The sequence below is a fragment of the Enhydra lutris genome, unplaced genomic scaffold, assembly GCF_002288905.1.
Source record: "Enhydra lutris kenyoni isolate GAN:26980312 unplaced genomic scaffold, ASM228890v2 scaffoldscaffold1, whole genome shotgun sequence".
Classification (NCBI taxonomy): domain Eukaryota; kingdom Metazoa; phylum Chordata; class Mammalia; order Carnivora; family Mustelidae; genus Enhydra; species Enhydra lutris.
In genome coordinates this window covers 17382593-17398517 of record NW_019154085.1, presented here as the reverse complement: position 1 = coordinate 17398517, position 15925 = coordinate 17382593, and the positions used below count along the sequence as shown (strand labels likewise).

At 48.2% G+C, this 15925-nt stretch overlaps 1 protein-coding gene across 4 annotated transcripts in view; it reads right to left on the bottom strand.

The window, feature by feature from the left end:
• Positions 1-8152: 8152 nt before the first annotated feature.
• LOC111158395 (neuropilin 2) overlaps positions 8153-15925 on the bottom strand; it is a 111097-nt gene continuing 103324 nt past the window's right edge. For 2 of the 4 annotated variants that reach the window (XM_022520510.1, XM_022520426.1), the window contains exons 16-17: positions 10810-10860; positions 8153-8599 (exon numbers count right to left, since the gene is read on the bottom strand). In XM_022520510.1, coding sequence (XP_022376218.1) covers positions 8295-8599; positions 10810-10860 — 356 coding nt within the window. In that variant the 3' untranslated portion in view covers positions 8153-8294. The remainder of the gene's footprint in view (positions 8600-10809; positions 10861-15925) is intronic. The other 2 variants (XM_022520593.1, XM_022520673.1) reach the window with 1 other exon arrangement.

Sequence of the window (15925 nt, the reverse complement as noted above, 5' to 3'; positions counted from 1 at the left end):
CCTATTCTTCCTCCCTCTAGCCCTTGGTAACTTCTGATCTACTTTCTGTCTCTTTGAATTTGCCGGTTCTAGGTATCTCCTACTAGTGGAATCATATGAAGTGCCTTTCCGTGTCTGATTTAGCATAATATTTTCAAATCGCACCCATGTTGTAACATGTGTCAGAATGTCATTCCTTCTTAAGGCTGAATAATATTCCACTGTGTGGTCTTACCAAATTTGTTTATTTTCTTGCCTTGATAGATATCGGGATTGTTTCCACCCTTTGACTAGAGTGAATAACACTGCTGTGAATGTTGGTACACAAATGTCTCAAATATCTGTTTGATGCCCTGCTTTCAGTTCTTTTGGGTATATGTACCTAGAAGTGGGGTTGCTGGATCAACGGTAACTGGTGTGTGACATTTTGAGGAAACACCATACCGTTTCCCACAGTGGCTGCTTGGAATATTTTAATTTGCAAACTCTGGCAAGCCTCCAACTTTTTCAACAGTGTTTTAATCTGAATATATTTCACCTAAATCATCATATTTAAACAGAGAGTGCCCATCTCCATGTTGGAACTTGTGGGCATAACCTCTCAGGGCAGACTCTAGGAAACCTACTTCCACGGTTTCCTCTATGTTGAAGGCCAGGTAGCAACGAGGGGGAATGAAACACTTAGCTTCTCTAGTCTGTGCAAAGTGGGGGGCTTGATGCCTGTCAGGAGAATTTCTACAAGTCATTCATTTGTTCAACAAACATTTCTTGTGTGTGGATGGTCAGTGCCAAGTATGAGTTGGAGGTCCTGATTCACAAAGGAGAACGAGATGCGTCTCCTTACCCTACACTTTTGCTTCATCCAGGTTTCCCTTGGGCTCTGAATCTCTGTACATCCTGGCCTTCTGTCTGACATGCAATCTCCCTGCCTTTCCCATTCATCTGAATCACCTTGGGATTTCAGCCCCCCCACCTTGGCCATGGAGCTCAGGCTTCTCTGACCCATCACACACTCACAGCTCTCCACACGTCACTTCATAGCTCCTGCCACGGCTGTTCTGCTGGACTTGTGTGGTTATCTGATTCGCTTGTGCCTCTCTAGATTGTAAGCTCCTGGAAGGCTGGGACCATGTCTGTTATGCTTATCACCATCCCCTACCATCTAGCAAGGCGCCTAAAGGCGTTTACTATAAAATGTGTTGGCCATATAAATGGAGTCGTGCAGAAATTCTTTTTCCCAAGAGCTAACTGGAGACAAGTAAGCACAGTCACGTCTAGGTAAATTGCTGTGAGTGAGGGGCTTTGGCAAAGGGAGAGCACTTCTGCTGAGATGGGCTTGGATTGGGGCCAGCTCCCGGGGAATCAAGCGGAGGAAAAGGGAACCGGCGCCTCCGCAGACGGGAGCCAGCGAGAAGGTGGGGGAAGGGAGGCTCGGGTGCACTTTGGCCTCGCTGAGCTGTACGACACACATTCAGACAGACGGACGGAACCTTCTGCTAGCGAGGGAGTCAGAGCAGGGCTCAGAGTGTGTTTAGCTCAATGCCCTCTTCCCAGATGGGAAAGCCGAAATGCGTCTGATCTCCCCAGGGTCACAGAGCTCGAGGTGGGACTGAGAACCCTGATCTGCCCAGCGCGGGGACCAGAGCTCTCCCACCTCCTCCGCGAGTCGGCCTGCGCGGGGAGAAGAGCACTGCCCAGTTCAAAACCCTCGGAAGGTTTCTTTGCACTCACGCAGGACTGCAACCTGATTGGCTGGGAATAGAAATGGGCGGGCTCAGGAGGTGTGAGGTGAGGGCAGGACGGGCAAAGGTCGAGAAGAAGGGCAAATCCAGAAAGGCTGCCTGCGAGGGCCCAGAGTCAAGGCCCCGCCAGGACGGTTGTGCGGTTATGCGAGAAGCTTGGCAGGCGGTGGGGCGGCCAGCGGGCGCTTGGAAAGGCTGCGCTTTGATTCCCAGCGGAGCCAGTCAAGGGCTTCAGGAAGGAGATTTATTAGCAGAGCTGTGCTCCAAAGCACCGCAGCCTGGCCACGCAGACCGCCACGCAGACCGTGCAGAGCGGCCTGGGGGGCCGTGGAGCTGCCGCCTGCAGTTTGCAAGCGGTACTGCATGGGGCTGGGGACTTGGTTTGAACGCGGGTGTGGGGGGGTGGAGGAGGGGGGGCGCCTGACCACAGCTGCCCTGACCTGCTGGTTTGGGGAGGGGCCCAGAGGAGAGCGCCCCAAATCCTCATGTCCCAGGTCCGTGGCCCGGGGCTTTACCTCCCTGCTGGTGGAGGGCTTTTTGGGCCCCTCTGTGTGCCTCTTGCCCTCAGGACTTCAGGTCCTTTGCACCCTGTGTGGGACCTGCTTGGGCCAGATCCTCCGTGGAGAAGGTGGTGGGGGGAGGCCCTGCTACCTGGTGCCCCAGGAGGGGAGGAGGCGTGAGGGAAAGCTCAGACCCTCGCGGCCAGATGGGGCCTGAGGCTTCACTGGAGGGGTCTCTTCTCCCAGCCCTCGAAAGCCAGCGGCGCCGGAACTGTGCTCCTGCACACAGGTGTGGGATGGGGTTTCTGGCAGGGAAGAGAGAGGAAACAGGTGTCATTCTCTGGATAAGCGGCAGAAACAACTGCAGAGCCTCCCTCCCAGGTCTCTCACCTCGGTCTTCTGGGGGAACCCAGAAAGCATGCCCTTCCTCCAGGAGCTCTTCTGGGGTCAAGGAATGGGGAGGCCCAGCCTTGCAGGCTTCGAGGCCTGGGATATTCTGAGAGGTGGAAATTCAGAAGCAAGACAGGCCTCTGCCTCTCAGTCCCCGGGCTTCTCAGGACGCTTCCCATTTTGTGGATGGGAGCAGAGAGGTAGAGTTCCTGGGAAGCCCATGGGCGGACGGGAGGAGTTTCTGGGGACCCACGCAGGTAGCGTTTCCTAGTCTGACCATCACCTCCTCACCTCACACCCAGTCTCCTGGTGGGTGGTGGGTAGTGGGGAGGGGAGAGCGTTTCCCCAGGAATTTGTTTAGCTCAGCCTGGGATTAGAGACGGAAGCCTGTGAGATCTGGAACAGACTCATCTTTCCACTTCTTCTTCAGGCTCCCCTCCCTCCCCCATCACTACCACCAACGTTGCAAAGACAAGGGCACCTCAGCCTCCAGATGGGTCCTGTTTCCCTCAAGGATGGGCCTGTTCCAACTTCATTTCACTCCCTCCCCTGAGGATTGTATAAACATTTCCAGAAGGATGCAGATATGGGGGGCGAAAAAAAGACCTTATGTAAATACTAGATGGCTAGGAACCAGGAGATATTATTAGTTTATGAGGGCTTTAAAAATCCCCAAAAGCTCAACTAAAGGAAAGTAAAAATTTGCTTTCATTTTAACCTTTGTTATTGCTGCTAGGGTCAGTAATATGAGAGAAGCAGGCATCTCAGGAGACACATGATACCATAAAGATCACAGAGGGGCAGAGAGGGAAATTGCAAAAATCTGACTGTGGTGACCTTACTGGCCAGTAAGTGAGGAGTGGGAAGGCAGTGGGGGTGGGGGGGAGGGCTCTGAGGGGGTGGGGTGGGGAGCTCTCTTTTCTATAAACTAAGGAAGGCCCAAGAGTGATATGGATCAGACAGTGCCCCTCCACCCCCACCCCTGACTGTGCCTGAAAGGGTCTTACCCTGCTCTCCAGCTTCTTCTCCATACTTTTCCCACTGCTTGGAGTTCCTAGGGGCACAGCAAACTCTTCCCACAGCAGGGATCTCTCAATGCTGTTCCTTCGGTATGGAAAGTTTTCCCAGGCACTTGGCTGAGCTGACTCCTCCTTATCTCTTCAGGTTTTAGCTTAAATATTACCTCCTCAGAGAGGCCTTCTCTGGCCAACCATTTAGTGGGAGTGACCCAAGTCATTCGTTTGAAAAGGAGTTTTAAAGAGCCATATTGTATTGGATTTCAGATTCGTTAGCTTTCATTATGGTGAGTGTTGTTGACTCTAAGAGCATTGTATTTAATTACTGCAAATCCCATAACATCAGTAATAAAGAGCTGTGTTTTGCAAATACGAACTCAAGTAACACAAATATTACACCTTTACTGTCTAATAATTTTCCATCAGAGCTACCTGTTTGCCGCCTTCACCACATTTATGTAACCAGTCTTTATTTGATGTGTGTGGCTATTTGCTGGTGGTCCCCTTCATTGGAGTGTAAGATCCAAGAGTTTACGGAATCAGGAAGTGCTCAAAAACATTTCCTGAGTAAATGGGTGAACCCAGTTTCCTTTGGTGGGGGGGGGAACAGAGCCCTAGGACAAATTTGCTTTGTTGAGACTCCCATTCATGTGTGTTGTCGGGGGGGGGGGGGAGTTCATAAGAAAGCTTCTCCCCGCCTCCTCCCTTGGGAACTTGTACTCCCTAGAATGGAACTCAACCTCCTTTAGCTTTCCCTGGCCAAAGTCTAGTTTGTTTTGGGCGCCTGGGTGGCTCAGTGGGTTAAGCCTCTGCCTTTGACTTGGGTCATGATCTCAGGGTCCTGGGTTCGAGTCCTGCATTGGGCTCTCTGCTCAGCAGGGAGCCTGCTTCCCCCTCTATCTCTGCCTGTCTCTCTGCCTACTTGTGATCTCTGTCAAATGAATAAATAAAATCTTTAAAAAAAAAAAAGGTCTAGTTTGTTTCAAATCCAAAAACCCATGAGGCCTGGCAACTTTTCCTTTCTCCCGGACCACAGGTTCTTAAACTTGAAAGAATACCAGAAGCCCCGGGAAGCCTGGTTAAAACACAGATCACTAGGCCCTCCTCCCAGAGTTTTTGATTCAGTAGATATGGAGCAGAGCCCAAGAATGTACACCTCAGACAAGTTCCCAAGTGATGCTAAACCACTGGTCCCGGGAGCACACTTCGAGAAGCACCGCCACAGACCTTAGAATCACCATAGATATTGACAGGCACATGTTTGCACAGGAAGGAAGCAGCGAAGAGCCAGAAGTTGCAGGATATTGGCGGCGTCTTGGGAGGAAGAGGGTTTACAAGGATGACGGTCTCAGAAATCTGTCGGCAAGTCTTTGAGTTAAAGTAGCCCCCTTGGTCAGGTAGCCCAACCCCCACCCCCACCCTATTTTCATTTTATAAGAAGCCAGCCAACCAATCAACCTACTAACTCCGTAAGAAAGGTTAAGAAACATTGTCCCAGGAGAATGACCAACCATCCTGGTTTGGCCGGGCTGGAGGGGTTTCCAGGGATTTTCAGAGCGAACACCCAAGAAAGTCTGGGGGCAAACTGGGATGGTCACCCTAAACCCAAGACTCTCTGCCTCCAACAAAAAACATGCAGATACATATCTCTGGTATAATGTTTATTTAAATAGCAATCTTAAAAAGACTTTATACAAATCATATAAACACAGTTTGACCTTGTTGTTTATTTTTTACATTGAAGAATCACAGTAAAAGCTCTCAAGTTCCCGCGATCTGGCTCAGCCAGCGAATGGTCGAATACCTTTAACTGCAAACCCTGGAAAAGTTAATCTTCCGTGTGACCGTTTAACTTTCCCCCTTGCTTTCTTGCATTCATGCTCACTCCTCGGACCCTCATCCCTGTCAACGACCCATCCCCACCGAAGAGAGAAAGCAACCCCGTGGCCTTGTGGACTGCCTAGTCTGGGAGAGCGTGGAGGTAATGTGTCATTCGGTACAAGGCAAAAAAGGAGATCAATACTGTGAGTTGGGTTTTCCAAAGGGAATGACTCAAGGGGACGGGTCAGCTAGCCTACCTGCAGAGAGAGACAGCAAATGCACCAGGGCACCCCCTGGCTGAGTTAGGACCAGACCCCACTGTCGTTCTGTCTTACAACGGACCAGCCTCCAGTGTTGGTGAGGTAACTACATGTAGCCCTGGGTGGCTTGCTTTTGTGTAGCAGGGCCTACCCAGGGCCCCAAACAAGCCAATGGTGAGAATGGATGGAGGACCGTCAGGGGGATGTAGGTTGGCTTGTGCGTAACTTAGAGGCCAACTGCAGGCTGAAGACAGGGCTGGTCTTTGGGGGCACTGTATAAGGACCCACAGAGCATGAGAGGGCCAGGATCCCCAAGGTAGGCTTTTGAACTTCTCTTCTTCTGCAGGCAACTTCTGGAAATCCCTAGGACTTGCTAGCTTCCTGAACACTGAGCTACGTGGGAAGGCGAAGAGGAAGGTGGGCTAATAAAAAACTTGCTTTCGACAAAGCGTTAAGAACTGGTTTCTGCTGCATGCCCAGCTTGGGGGGGTCCTAGAGCTAAGCCTGTGGGCTTGACAGCTTTACTTTTCACTCTAACTACCACTGTGCCAACGAGTGCCAAGATCAGCAGTTACACTCGGGCCCTAGGTCAAAGTCACAACAACATCACGGAGTCCTACGTGACCATTCACATACACAGTAGATACAGAGAACTCAAAGGCTTGCAAAGACACACAGACATATGAATAAATAGCTGTTGGTTCGGACTCTCCCTCTCCGCAAACAAAACACTGTGACGATACCATTTGAACTAGCATTTCCATACGTTAACATTGAAGGAACCCGCCAGTCCCATTCACCCTTTTCCTTTCACCTGGGTATGAGACAAATGAAATCGTGGGTGACCATAGCAGCAAAAATGGTCTGACCGTTTACCACTGATAAGCAATGGGCTGGGCATACTGGCTGGGTTTCAAATGTATTTCCAGCACACAGGCGATCTTTAGGCATGACTACAAAATCGAGATTTGGATCTTGGCGCGGACAATCTTATCCTTCACAGTTTGATGCCTCCCCTCCTAGAGTAGATGAGAGTCATCGAGGGCCATGACTACCTCTCAGGCAGCAGGGCTCAATCCATTCGTAGGATCAGCAGTGAGCCGGGGGAACTGGCAGTGGAGTCACGGGGGTTCAGGAAGAAGGAATGCCTTACTTTTATGATATTCACTGATTTCTACATAGAGGGAAAATACAGGTTTTTTTTCATTGTTTCAAGGCACTTAATAAAAAACACATAAATTGTGTGTGTGTGTGTATGTACGTGTGTGTGTGTGTAAGAATACAGGTCTCTCTGGGGTAGAAGCCGTATTGTTAGTGTTTTGGTCCATAGTACTTGCGCATTTCTGGTTCAGATCAGCTCGCATACATCCTACCTGACTCTCCTGAAACACTGACGTGGGGCTGTAACCCTGAGGAGAACTCAGTGTTTACTAGCCTATCAAAGAGACGAATTCATCCAAATGCCTCCATAGAGTCTATTTAGGCTTTGCCATGACACCATCACAGAGGCTGGACTCCTTTTTCCCTCTCCACTGTTCTCCTTTCCGTCTAGTGCTCACCAGTGACATCTCACCAGTGGAGAAAACATACTAACAGCCCGTGTTTGCCCTCACCCTCCCCTCCATCTCTGAGGACAGAGACCAATGCTACGCCTTGGGGAGTAGACACCTGACGAATGTGTGCGTGTGCGCGTGTATGTGTGTGTATACGTGTATGTTTTCGAAGAACAAGGAGGAGGCAAAAGAAAAACGCAAAACCACCACCAGAGGCCCCTCGAAGTAGCCTCACAGCCACAAATTCTGGGTCTAGATTTAATGAATGGCTCCTAGTCACGAAGCACGTTAAGGCTTGTCCGCTTCTAACATGGAGATGCTTCTGTGGATTTTGACGTGTGAAGTTTCCTTTCCGGTTTGTTTTAAATCCCATATAAGAAAGAGCTATTCACGCTGACCCTAAAATGGCAATTTTCCCCTGGATAAAAAAAGTTAAAGGCAACAACATCCTACTTAAATGCTAGGACTGGAAATGGCAGCTTGTAGGGTTGGCTGGCAGGACCTACACCACAGCAAATCCCGGAAGTCATAAGACGATCAGAGGACAGGATAAGTTGGACGGCTTTTTTTTTTTTTTTGCCCCTAAAGATGAAAAGTCTGAAAAGACCTTTTGCTTTTCAAGTGCTGATTAGAACGAGAGAGCAGAGTACCACTGAGCACTGCTCTGCTTCCATCCTAGAAAAGTCCTTCTCCTCTTCTGCCTCTTGGAGTTGCTCACAGACCAAAGAAATAAAATATAATAATCATAACAAACTCACAAACGAAATACAACTGTGACCCCAAAGAGATGAGCTCCCATCTTAATCCCAGCAACGACCCAGCCAGGGCGCTCTCAGGTGGGTCCTGGCCCCCCGGCGCGGCCGTAATCTCCCCGCCCCCGTCGACTCGTCTGTCCATTCTGTCCACACCTTCGGTATTCTGGATCGGTTTGATCGAGATTATGGCATTCAGTTTCCAAAGGACAAAAAAAATGTAATCTCCGCTAGCCCCTCTTGCTGGAATGAAACGTCAGATGTGATTTGGGTGCAATCCGTCACGCTTCGGAGCAGCACTTCTGGTGGTTCATCTTGACCTTGTGCTTGAGGCCGTCGTAGAGCTCGAAGTTGTAGTTCTCCAGGGTGGTGCAGCTGCGGGAGCTGAGCCCGGAGTAGGAGCAGGTGCAGTAGAGCAGAAGCCCCGCACACGTGGCCCCCAGGAGGACGCCCAGGGAGCTCATGGCGATAATGGTGATGAGGATGGGATCCAGCGTGTAAAGCCAGCTCTTTTCTTTGTCGGCCGAAGAGGCGCCGGACCCTGAGGTCGGGGAAGAAGAGTTGCTCCAGTCCACCTCGTACTCATCTGTGACATAAAGCACACGGGACATTGTGGGAGCTGCCCCTTCAGTAACGGAGCCTCCCCAGACCCGTTCACAGGGTCTTCGGAGCACGGGGACGAGCAAGGGGACTCCAAAAACTACGCTGGCTGGTGTCAGAGCCCAGGGTCATCACATCCTGCCTGTGTAGCTTTGGGCACGTTATTTAACCCCTCTTTGCCTCCGTCCTCTCCTCTATAAACCGGGGGTACTGTTAAGTCTGCCTCACTGGGTTGCTAAGAGAATTAAATGAATTAATATCTGTAAAGTCCTTGGTGTCCAGCACATACCTAGTATGACCTAAGTATTTGATATTTAAATAATTTGACTCCTACTAGGTAAGTTCGGGATTTTGACAGAAACTTTGGAGGGGCCTTTGGAGCTCTGGGGTGGTCCTGTGTTTTGGGTACGCTTCTTTCTTTGCTCCCTCACCTCCCACTTCCACTGGCATCAAGTGAAACCGAAGGACAGGCTGAGACTATTTTTACATGTGAGTTTTCCAAGGTAGCCCTTCCCGGCCGTCCGAGCTGCAAAATTTTTCCAACCACCACACCTCACTTGGCATACACCTTACCTAACTGTTGTGGGTTGAATTATGAACCCCGAGGTTCCTAGGTTGCAGTTCTAGCCCCTAGGACCTCAGAATGTGACCTGATTTGGAGATAGGGTCTTTATAGAAATAATCAACTTAGAGTGAGCTCATTCGGGTGGACCCTAACCCCATACGGATGTGTCTGTATTAAAACGGGAAATCTGGAGACAGACACAGATGGGAGATTACCTTGAAAACACGGAGATAACCATCTACAAGCCTCACGGTCCTCAGAAGGAAGCCACCCCGCTGACACCTTGATCTGGGACTTCTAGCCTCCAGAATGGTGAGAAAATATGTTTCTGTTGTTTATGACACCCAGTTTACGGCACTTTACATGGCAGCCCTAGCAGACGAATATACTTAGGTTTCCATCACGTGGCCAATGCATGACCACATCCACAGCTCATTTTGTGGGATTTCCTAATAATCCCATGAAGAAGGCAGGGTGCTATTATAATTTTTTTTTTTTAAGTAGATGAAGAAACTCAGGGGTTTTTTTTGTGTGGTTTTTTTTTGTTTTGTTTTGTTTTGTTTTTAAAGGAATTAGGTGGCCAGGTAACTCCCTCAAGGTCCCAGAGATAGAAGGCAGTGAAACTAGGAATAGGACTCGGGCTTTCTGCATCCTTGGGCCCTGCTCTCTGTACCCATCATAGAGCCTTGGTTGTTTGACCGGCTGCAGCCTCTCCTTCCAGGCCAGTTCCCCAGCTTTGCCCATAAAAGGAGTGCTTGATGGGGTTTTGCAGGGAGAGTCTGCATTGAGTTAACAAGGTGCTATTTGGGTTAGTCACGCCGTTTCTATAACTACACTTGAAGTGTTTGATTAAGGTTGGGTTAAAAGCAGCTGTTCTATAAACTGCTCTTCTTAAAAGCATCAATCTTGGTCTAAAGCTGTTCTTTGAGGGAAACCGTGGTGATCTCTCTTGGAGATCAGCTCTGGCACTCAGAGGAGCCCAGAGAGACCCGTGCTGCTCTGAGTCGAGGGGAGAGATGATATCTACATGTTTGCTCGGCGGCCGTCCAGTTGGGGCCCTTGCTCCAGCTCCCCGAAGTATGTGCATTTGAAGTGGGAGAGTAGAGCTCCTAATAAGTATGAAAACACAGGATGGGCATTGCAGAAAGGAAACCTAAATCTTGCAGTGGGCCCTACTTGGAGTCTTGGATAGTGTGAGAAAGGCTCCCCTCAAGCCAGGGAACAGGAAACCACAGAAAGCCTAGGAGAATATTCACACGTATACTCATTTACTCAAGTCCTTTTTCGGGAAGAGGTCAACGGGTTCAAGCAGCAACACATATAGGGAAACCTGGCTTTTACTTCTACAGGGTTTATCCAGATTTGAAGTCCATCAGTGTCGAAAGTTGCCTTAAGTAGGGGACCTGTTTCAGATTAGGCAGAGGGAACTCAATAAACTTTCTAAATTTCTAAATTTGACCTTGACAAAGCAATTGATGGTTTCTTCATTCCTCTCTGGATTCTTTTCACTTACATTTCTGACTGGTAGTTCTAAATTCTGGCCTTCCAATACCCCGGGCATTACTTTTGTTGATGTCTTTATAACCAAACTTGAATTTCATGATTATCTGCTAAATCATAGCAATACTCACCATCAATTTCATCTTCATAGCCTTCTCTCCCGTGTATTTCTGGAATGTCCACTATAATGAAAAAGAAAACAAACAAATCAAGTTATAATGAGTTCTATCACCATGGCCAACAGACAGAGAAGCAACCTTTTTCAGAATGACTGTCTGTACAGTAGGCAGCTAAACAGTCACATCTGCTTCTAGACCATTGAGTATGTATATTACTGGGATTCTTTCCCCTTCAAAAGATTTGTCTTTATTTCCAACAGCAACCAGAAGAACAGAAACCAAAAAGGTCTTTAGCGCCATGAAAATCCTTACTTATGTCATTGTAATGACTGTAGTTCATTGCCAATATAGGTCTGCATTTATCCAAATGGATAAATGGATGGCATGCCCATCATCCCTGGCCATTACTGTGATGTTTATTTAGTAACTGACCCTCCTCATATGCATGCATTAAGTAGACATATACTATGAGGGGCTTTCTCTTTTGGATGTCAAATAAACGTATGGTAATTTAACAAAGTCACATTTCATCATCTTATGTTTTAATGCAGAAGTAGAACTGAAAAGAATGTCACAATGCCTAACCACCTCCACGTATCTACGCTAATCTCTCTCGTCTTTCCTCCTCCGTCTACTTTTCCCACTGGCTTTCTTTATGGCTTAGAATAGGACAAACATGGCCATCCAATCTGACTAGCCTGGGCTTGAATAGAGCTAAGTTAATTTACTGTGAATTTTCTCCAGTATTATCGCTGTCTATCTTTTCTTTTTTTATGATAATTTTTTTTGGGGGGGAAGGTGAGAAAGACAGTCCCTCTGTTCACTATGCTGTCCATCTTATAGAAATCAGAGCCAATGAAAATTACCTGTCTAAAATGGTAAAACATCAAAAAAAGAGAATTGGATATGTGCTGATTTTTCATTTCTTTCTCACTAGTTAATTATGCCTGCCCTGGCTGTCAGCTCAAAATGGCGCCAGCAAGTGTGCAGGGCATTTAGGAGTCTGACTGAACCCCAAGTCAGGTGAACAACCTTGAGGTCAGCACTATAAATTGATATCCCGAAATCTAGGCTTAAGCCAAACCAAATCCCAGACAGCTAAAACTATCAAACAAGAGGGGGAGGGGAGAAGAACTTCAGACCTGCCTAAACTTTTCCCTCGTCAGCACTTCTCAGAGAAGATCTACTTGACATTGACCTGAAATGAGGATTGATCTATCAATGCCACTCTCAAAATTCAGTCTTTTCCCTGAGGCTGTGTTTCTAATGTGTTTTTAGATAGAAGTCTTCCTCATTCCTGGCCAAAGTGCTAGAGCACATTTTGATCCCCCTGGTTGCCAGCAAGGGACACAACAAAACAACTTGCCAAGACCCCACATGAAAGGATCAACGCCATGTGGCACTGATTCGCCGTAAATCCAGCCGATTTCTGGCATGTTTATACACAGCAACTGGCACCTGCAGGTCACGCCATCTTCCCCACCTCAATGCCCATCCCCTGCATTATTCTCCAGACCTCTATGACATAGGCTGTTTCCTTGGAATGAAGATGTGAGTATGAATCAAAAACAGGCAGGTGGTGTCTGTCATACGGACCAAACCAGAGCTTGTGAAAGTCAACCTAGAGGTTTTTTTTAACCTTATGAAACAAACAAACAAACATGGACAAAACCCATCACATTTCCAACAATTAATTGTTTTGACGGGATGCTCATGTCTCAACACCTTCACGGTTAAAAGATGCAGAACACTGGATAAGAATATGGGAATCAGCCTAGCACAAAAACTGTGGGGCTCTTGCCAGTGACTTTTGGGCCAAAGCCTGTTCTTGCTTTTAGGGATTTGGTCTCTGCCAAAGAAGTGACAGATTCTTGGAGGCTAGAATGCCATTTTCCTCCATCACACACCCTCAGGGAAGAACTCTTAGGACACTATTGATCATGGCTGGAAAGGGGTGTATGTGGCATTGATCTTGAAGGAAAAAGGGTAAAAGGATGGTAATGAGTATGAGAACATTTCACCCTAGGAGATCACAGCCTCTTGTCTCTGGAGACAAGAGGACTGGATGAGATGACCTTGCAAGAACTGGTCCATTTCTAAGGTTCTCTGAAATTGATTGCCCAGATGTGGCTGAGATTTCTGCATCTGGAGAATCAAAGGCTACTCAAGGTGAAGAAGAACACTATAGAGGCTTGACTTGGCTTTTTGTATAATCACTGTTCCCAGGAGTTTAGGTGAGTGGGAAGGGGTCGACAAAAGGATAAGTTAATCAACATTTTCAAAAGCGCATCTGTTCACCAAGCCTTCAAGAAAGAATGGCACACTGGGGAAAATCCAAATAAAGGGAACATTTGTACAAAAAGCAATTTACTTTGATAGCAATTTTCTCTAGTCCCCTTGCTATTATTCTTGATATCTGTGTTTGATTAAGGGCTTTCTTTCTTAAAAGCCCCTTTGCCCTTCACAGGCCACTTTTTCTGTTAAGCCCAGTAGGTAAAACTGAGCCTGATTCCTCAGGATGTTGGCAGGAAGAAGTGTGCCCATCCCACCAGGTCCCTGTAGTTCTAGCTAGAAAAGGCAGGGGTAGAGAAGAGGGAGAAATGGTGAGCTCAAGGCACAGAGGGGAGGCAGCCCTGTCCTGATAGCAAAAGACAGCCAAAGCATGTAGGGACCAGGACTTGGAATTGAATTGTATTTTTCTTTTTTGTAAAGGACAAACTTGGAGAGGACCTTCCAGGACTCTGGTTCAATGGGTGGGTGTGTCTGTGAGTGGGAGATGGATGAGGGAGAGTGGAATGGGCCACGCCTATAGGATAACACAGATCAAGAACAAATCTTACCACCCACACGACTTCAACTTTCAACCTTTGTTCTCCCATAACCTTATTTCCTCTGGGACCCCTTGTGGACTCATTCTCAGGCCAGTTTGACTCCAAAGCCTGAATTCTGACTCTCAGTACTGTGTTAGGGACAGTGGAGGCCTCCCACCCCCACCCCAGGTCTGCCCACGAGTTCTTTGGGGGTAGGCAGGACACTGCGATTACCGCCATATCATCACTACCCTATTCCAACAGGGTAGTAACGGACCCTAGTTGACTGGCTACACTCTCTGACTGTTGGCCTGCATCATCGGCTCACTACCTTATGGGAACCCAGGAGGACTTCTCCTGAATGTGAAAATATGATTTGAAATTTGAGGCTCATGTCTTCCCCGATAGGCATTACTCAGAGGGGGAAGGCTGATTTACCTCGTTCTTCCAAGGGCAGTCTTCATTAACCAACCAATCAACCAATCATCACTTATAAAAAGGACTTACACGGTGCCTAGGAACTGCACCGAGGACTTTGAAAAATGAAGTATGGGACGTGTCTACAATCAAGGCCCTTCAGCATGGTTGGGAAGCAAAGTCCTGTCCATGCCAGAACAGCAGAAAAGAAATCGGGGCATTGTAGAGGGGACTCCAAGTGCTGCTGGCGTCAAGGGTGGGGATCAGACACATGAGGCTGGACCACTGCCTGGAAGGAAAACATGTGAGCGGAGAAGAGGATGCTTTGGAACTGAGGCTGCTGCGAGGTAGGGTCTGGGGAGTTCTAGCTCCTTTATCGGATAGATAGGGATGGTTTCAAACATGTCGCCTGAGCCTTTTCACTCCTCTGCGGATCCCCCGGTTTGGGCTTGAATTCACTTTTTTCTGATCCATTAAGGAATTCAAAGAGGTTGCCACGTCTGGTTGCAAATCTTCCACCTGGATTTCCCTTCTCGAGAGTCAGGTCTCTGTTCCTCCCCTCCACCAGCTGCTGTGAACCAGCACAGTGAAAGGAAGAAGTGAACTCATGCAGGGCTGGAAAGGAGTTCCATTAAGAGTTTAAGTAACCAAGTGATCAGAGTAGCCTCCGCTTAAAAAACAATGCAATGCAACAAAATCTGGTCGTTTTCATATTGTGATGGAAACCTTGGCTGCAGAGTCCCATTTCCCCAGGAGCCCCTTTCCTTAGCACCATCAAGAAGTGGGTTAGGCATACAGTGAAGAGTGATTCAAGGTCTCCCCCATCTCCTCTGGTCCTGATTTTTCAGGGCAAGAGGTCTGCAGGGGCTTGTTATGAGAACATCCACTCACTGTTCCAGAAACTCTCTCCACCCTAGAAGAGTCACAGATTTTCAAGTCTCCTTGTCAATAAATTGCAACATTATGGCACAAAAGGTTGAACGGCCATACCTGGTCACAAACCGAACCCACTCTAAGGAGATGTGTTGTTCCCTGCGGGGTCTGGAATGCTGCCTGGTCAGACCACACACGCTATGCAGGGGAAACACCAACACGCCAGCCTGCTGTCGGGGAATTCCCCACCAAGCACGGTCTCTCTCCGTCTTCCCTTCCCATTCTCTCCTTCCCCGCCTTGTGTGCACATACGCACACGCACACACGCTTTATCTTCCTCTTTCCCTCACTTTCTTCCATTTTTTTCCCTCGTAAATGAAGGTTCTTTGGGGTCAGAGACTGCTTTTCTGCAGTTACTCATAGAAAACTTTCCACCTTCACTTTCACCACTTCTGCTAAGCTGTGGTCTCCTGCCAGGGTATTGGCATTGACGTTGTTCTGTTTACTTTCTGCATCGTAAAAGGAGCTTCACAGGATCGCTAAGGGAGGGATAAGTCGACCCCAAACCACTGTTTCTTTTCAGATAAATGATCTATGACAGCCCATTCCTGGGTCGCTTGAATGTAGATTATTTCAGGATACCAACACGCTGGTTTTCTATGAAGAGTCCCTTCCACGCCAACTCCAAGCAATGGATCAAGAGGCCTGGTTGAAGCCTATGACAGGTCTGCCCAGCAGGGTGTCAGCTCTGCTCTGTATCTGAGGGGAAGCACCATGGGCTATGGAGGAGCACTGACTGCACTGGGAACAGGCTGCCTACTTCTTGTCTGAGTTCGGTGACCCGCCCCAGGTGTGAGAGCCTGGGTGAGACCCTCTGAGTCTCAGTTTGTTCTTCTGTCAAGTAACCATTGGCATTCTCCCCTGTTCTAGAATTCTATGACTTATGAGAAGAAAATGAGAAAGGTCGAAGGGACTTTCATATGAGGGCTCTCTCAAGAGGCTGCTGGTTGAAGCAGACCAGGTGACTC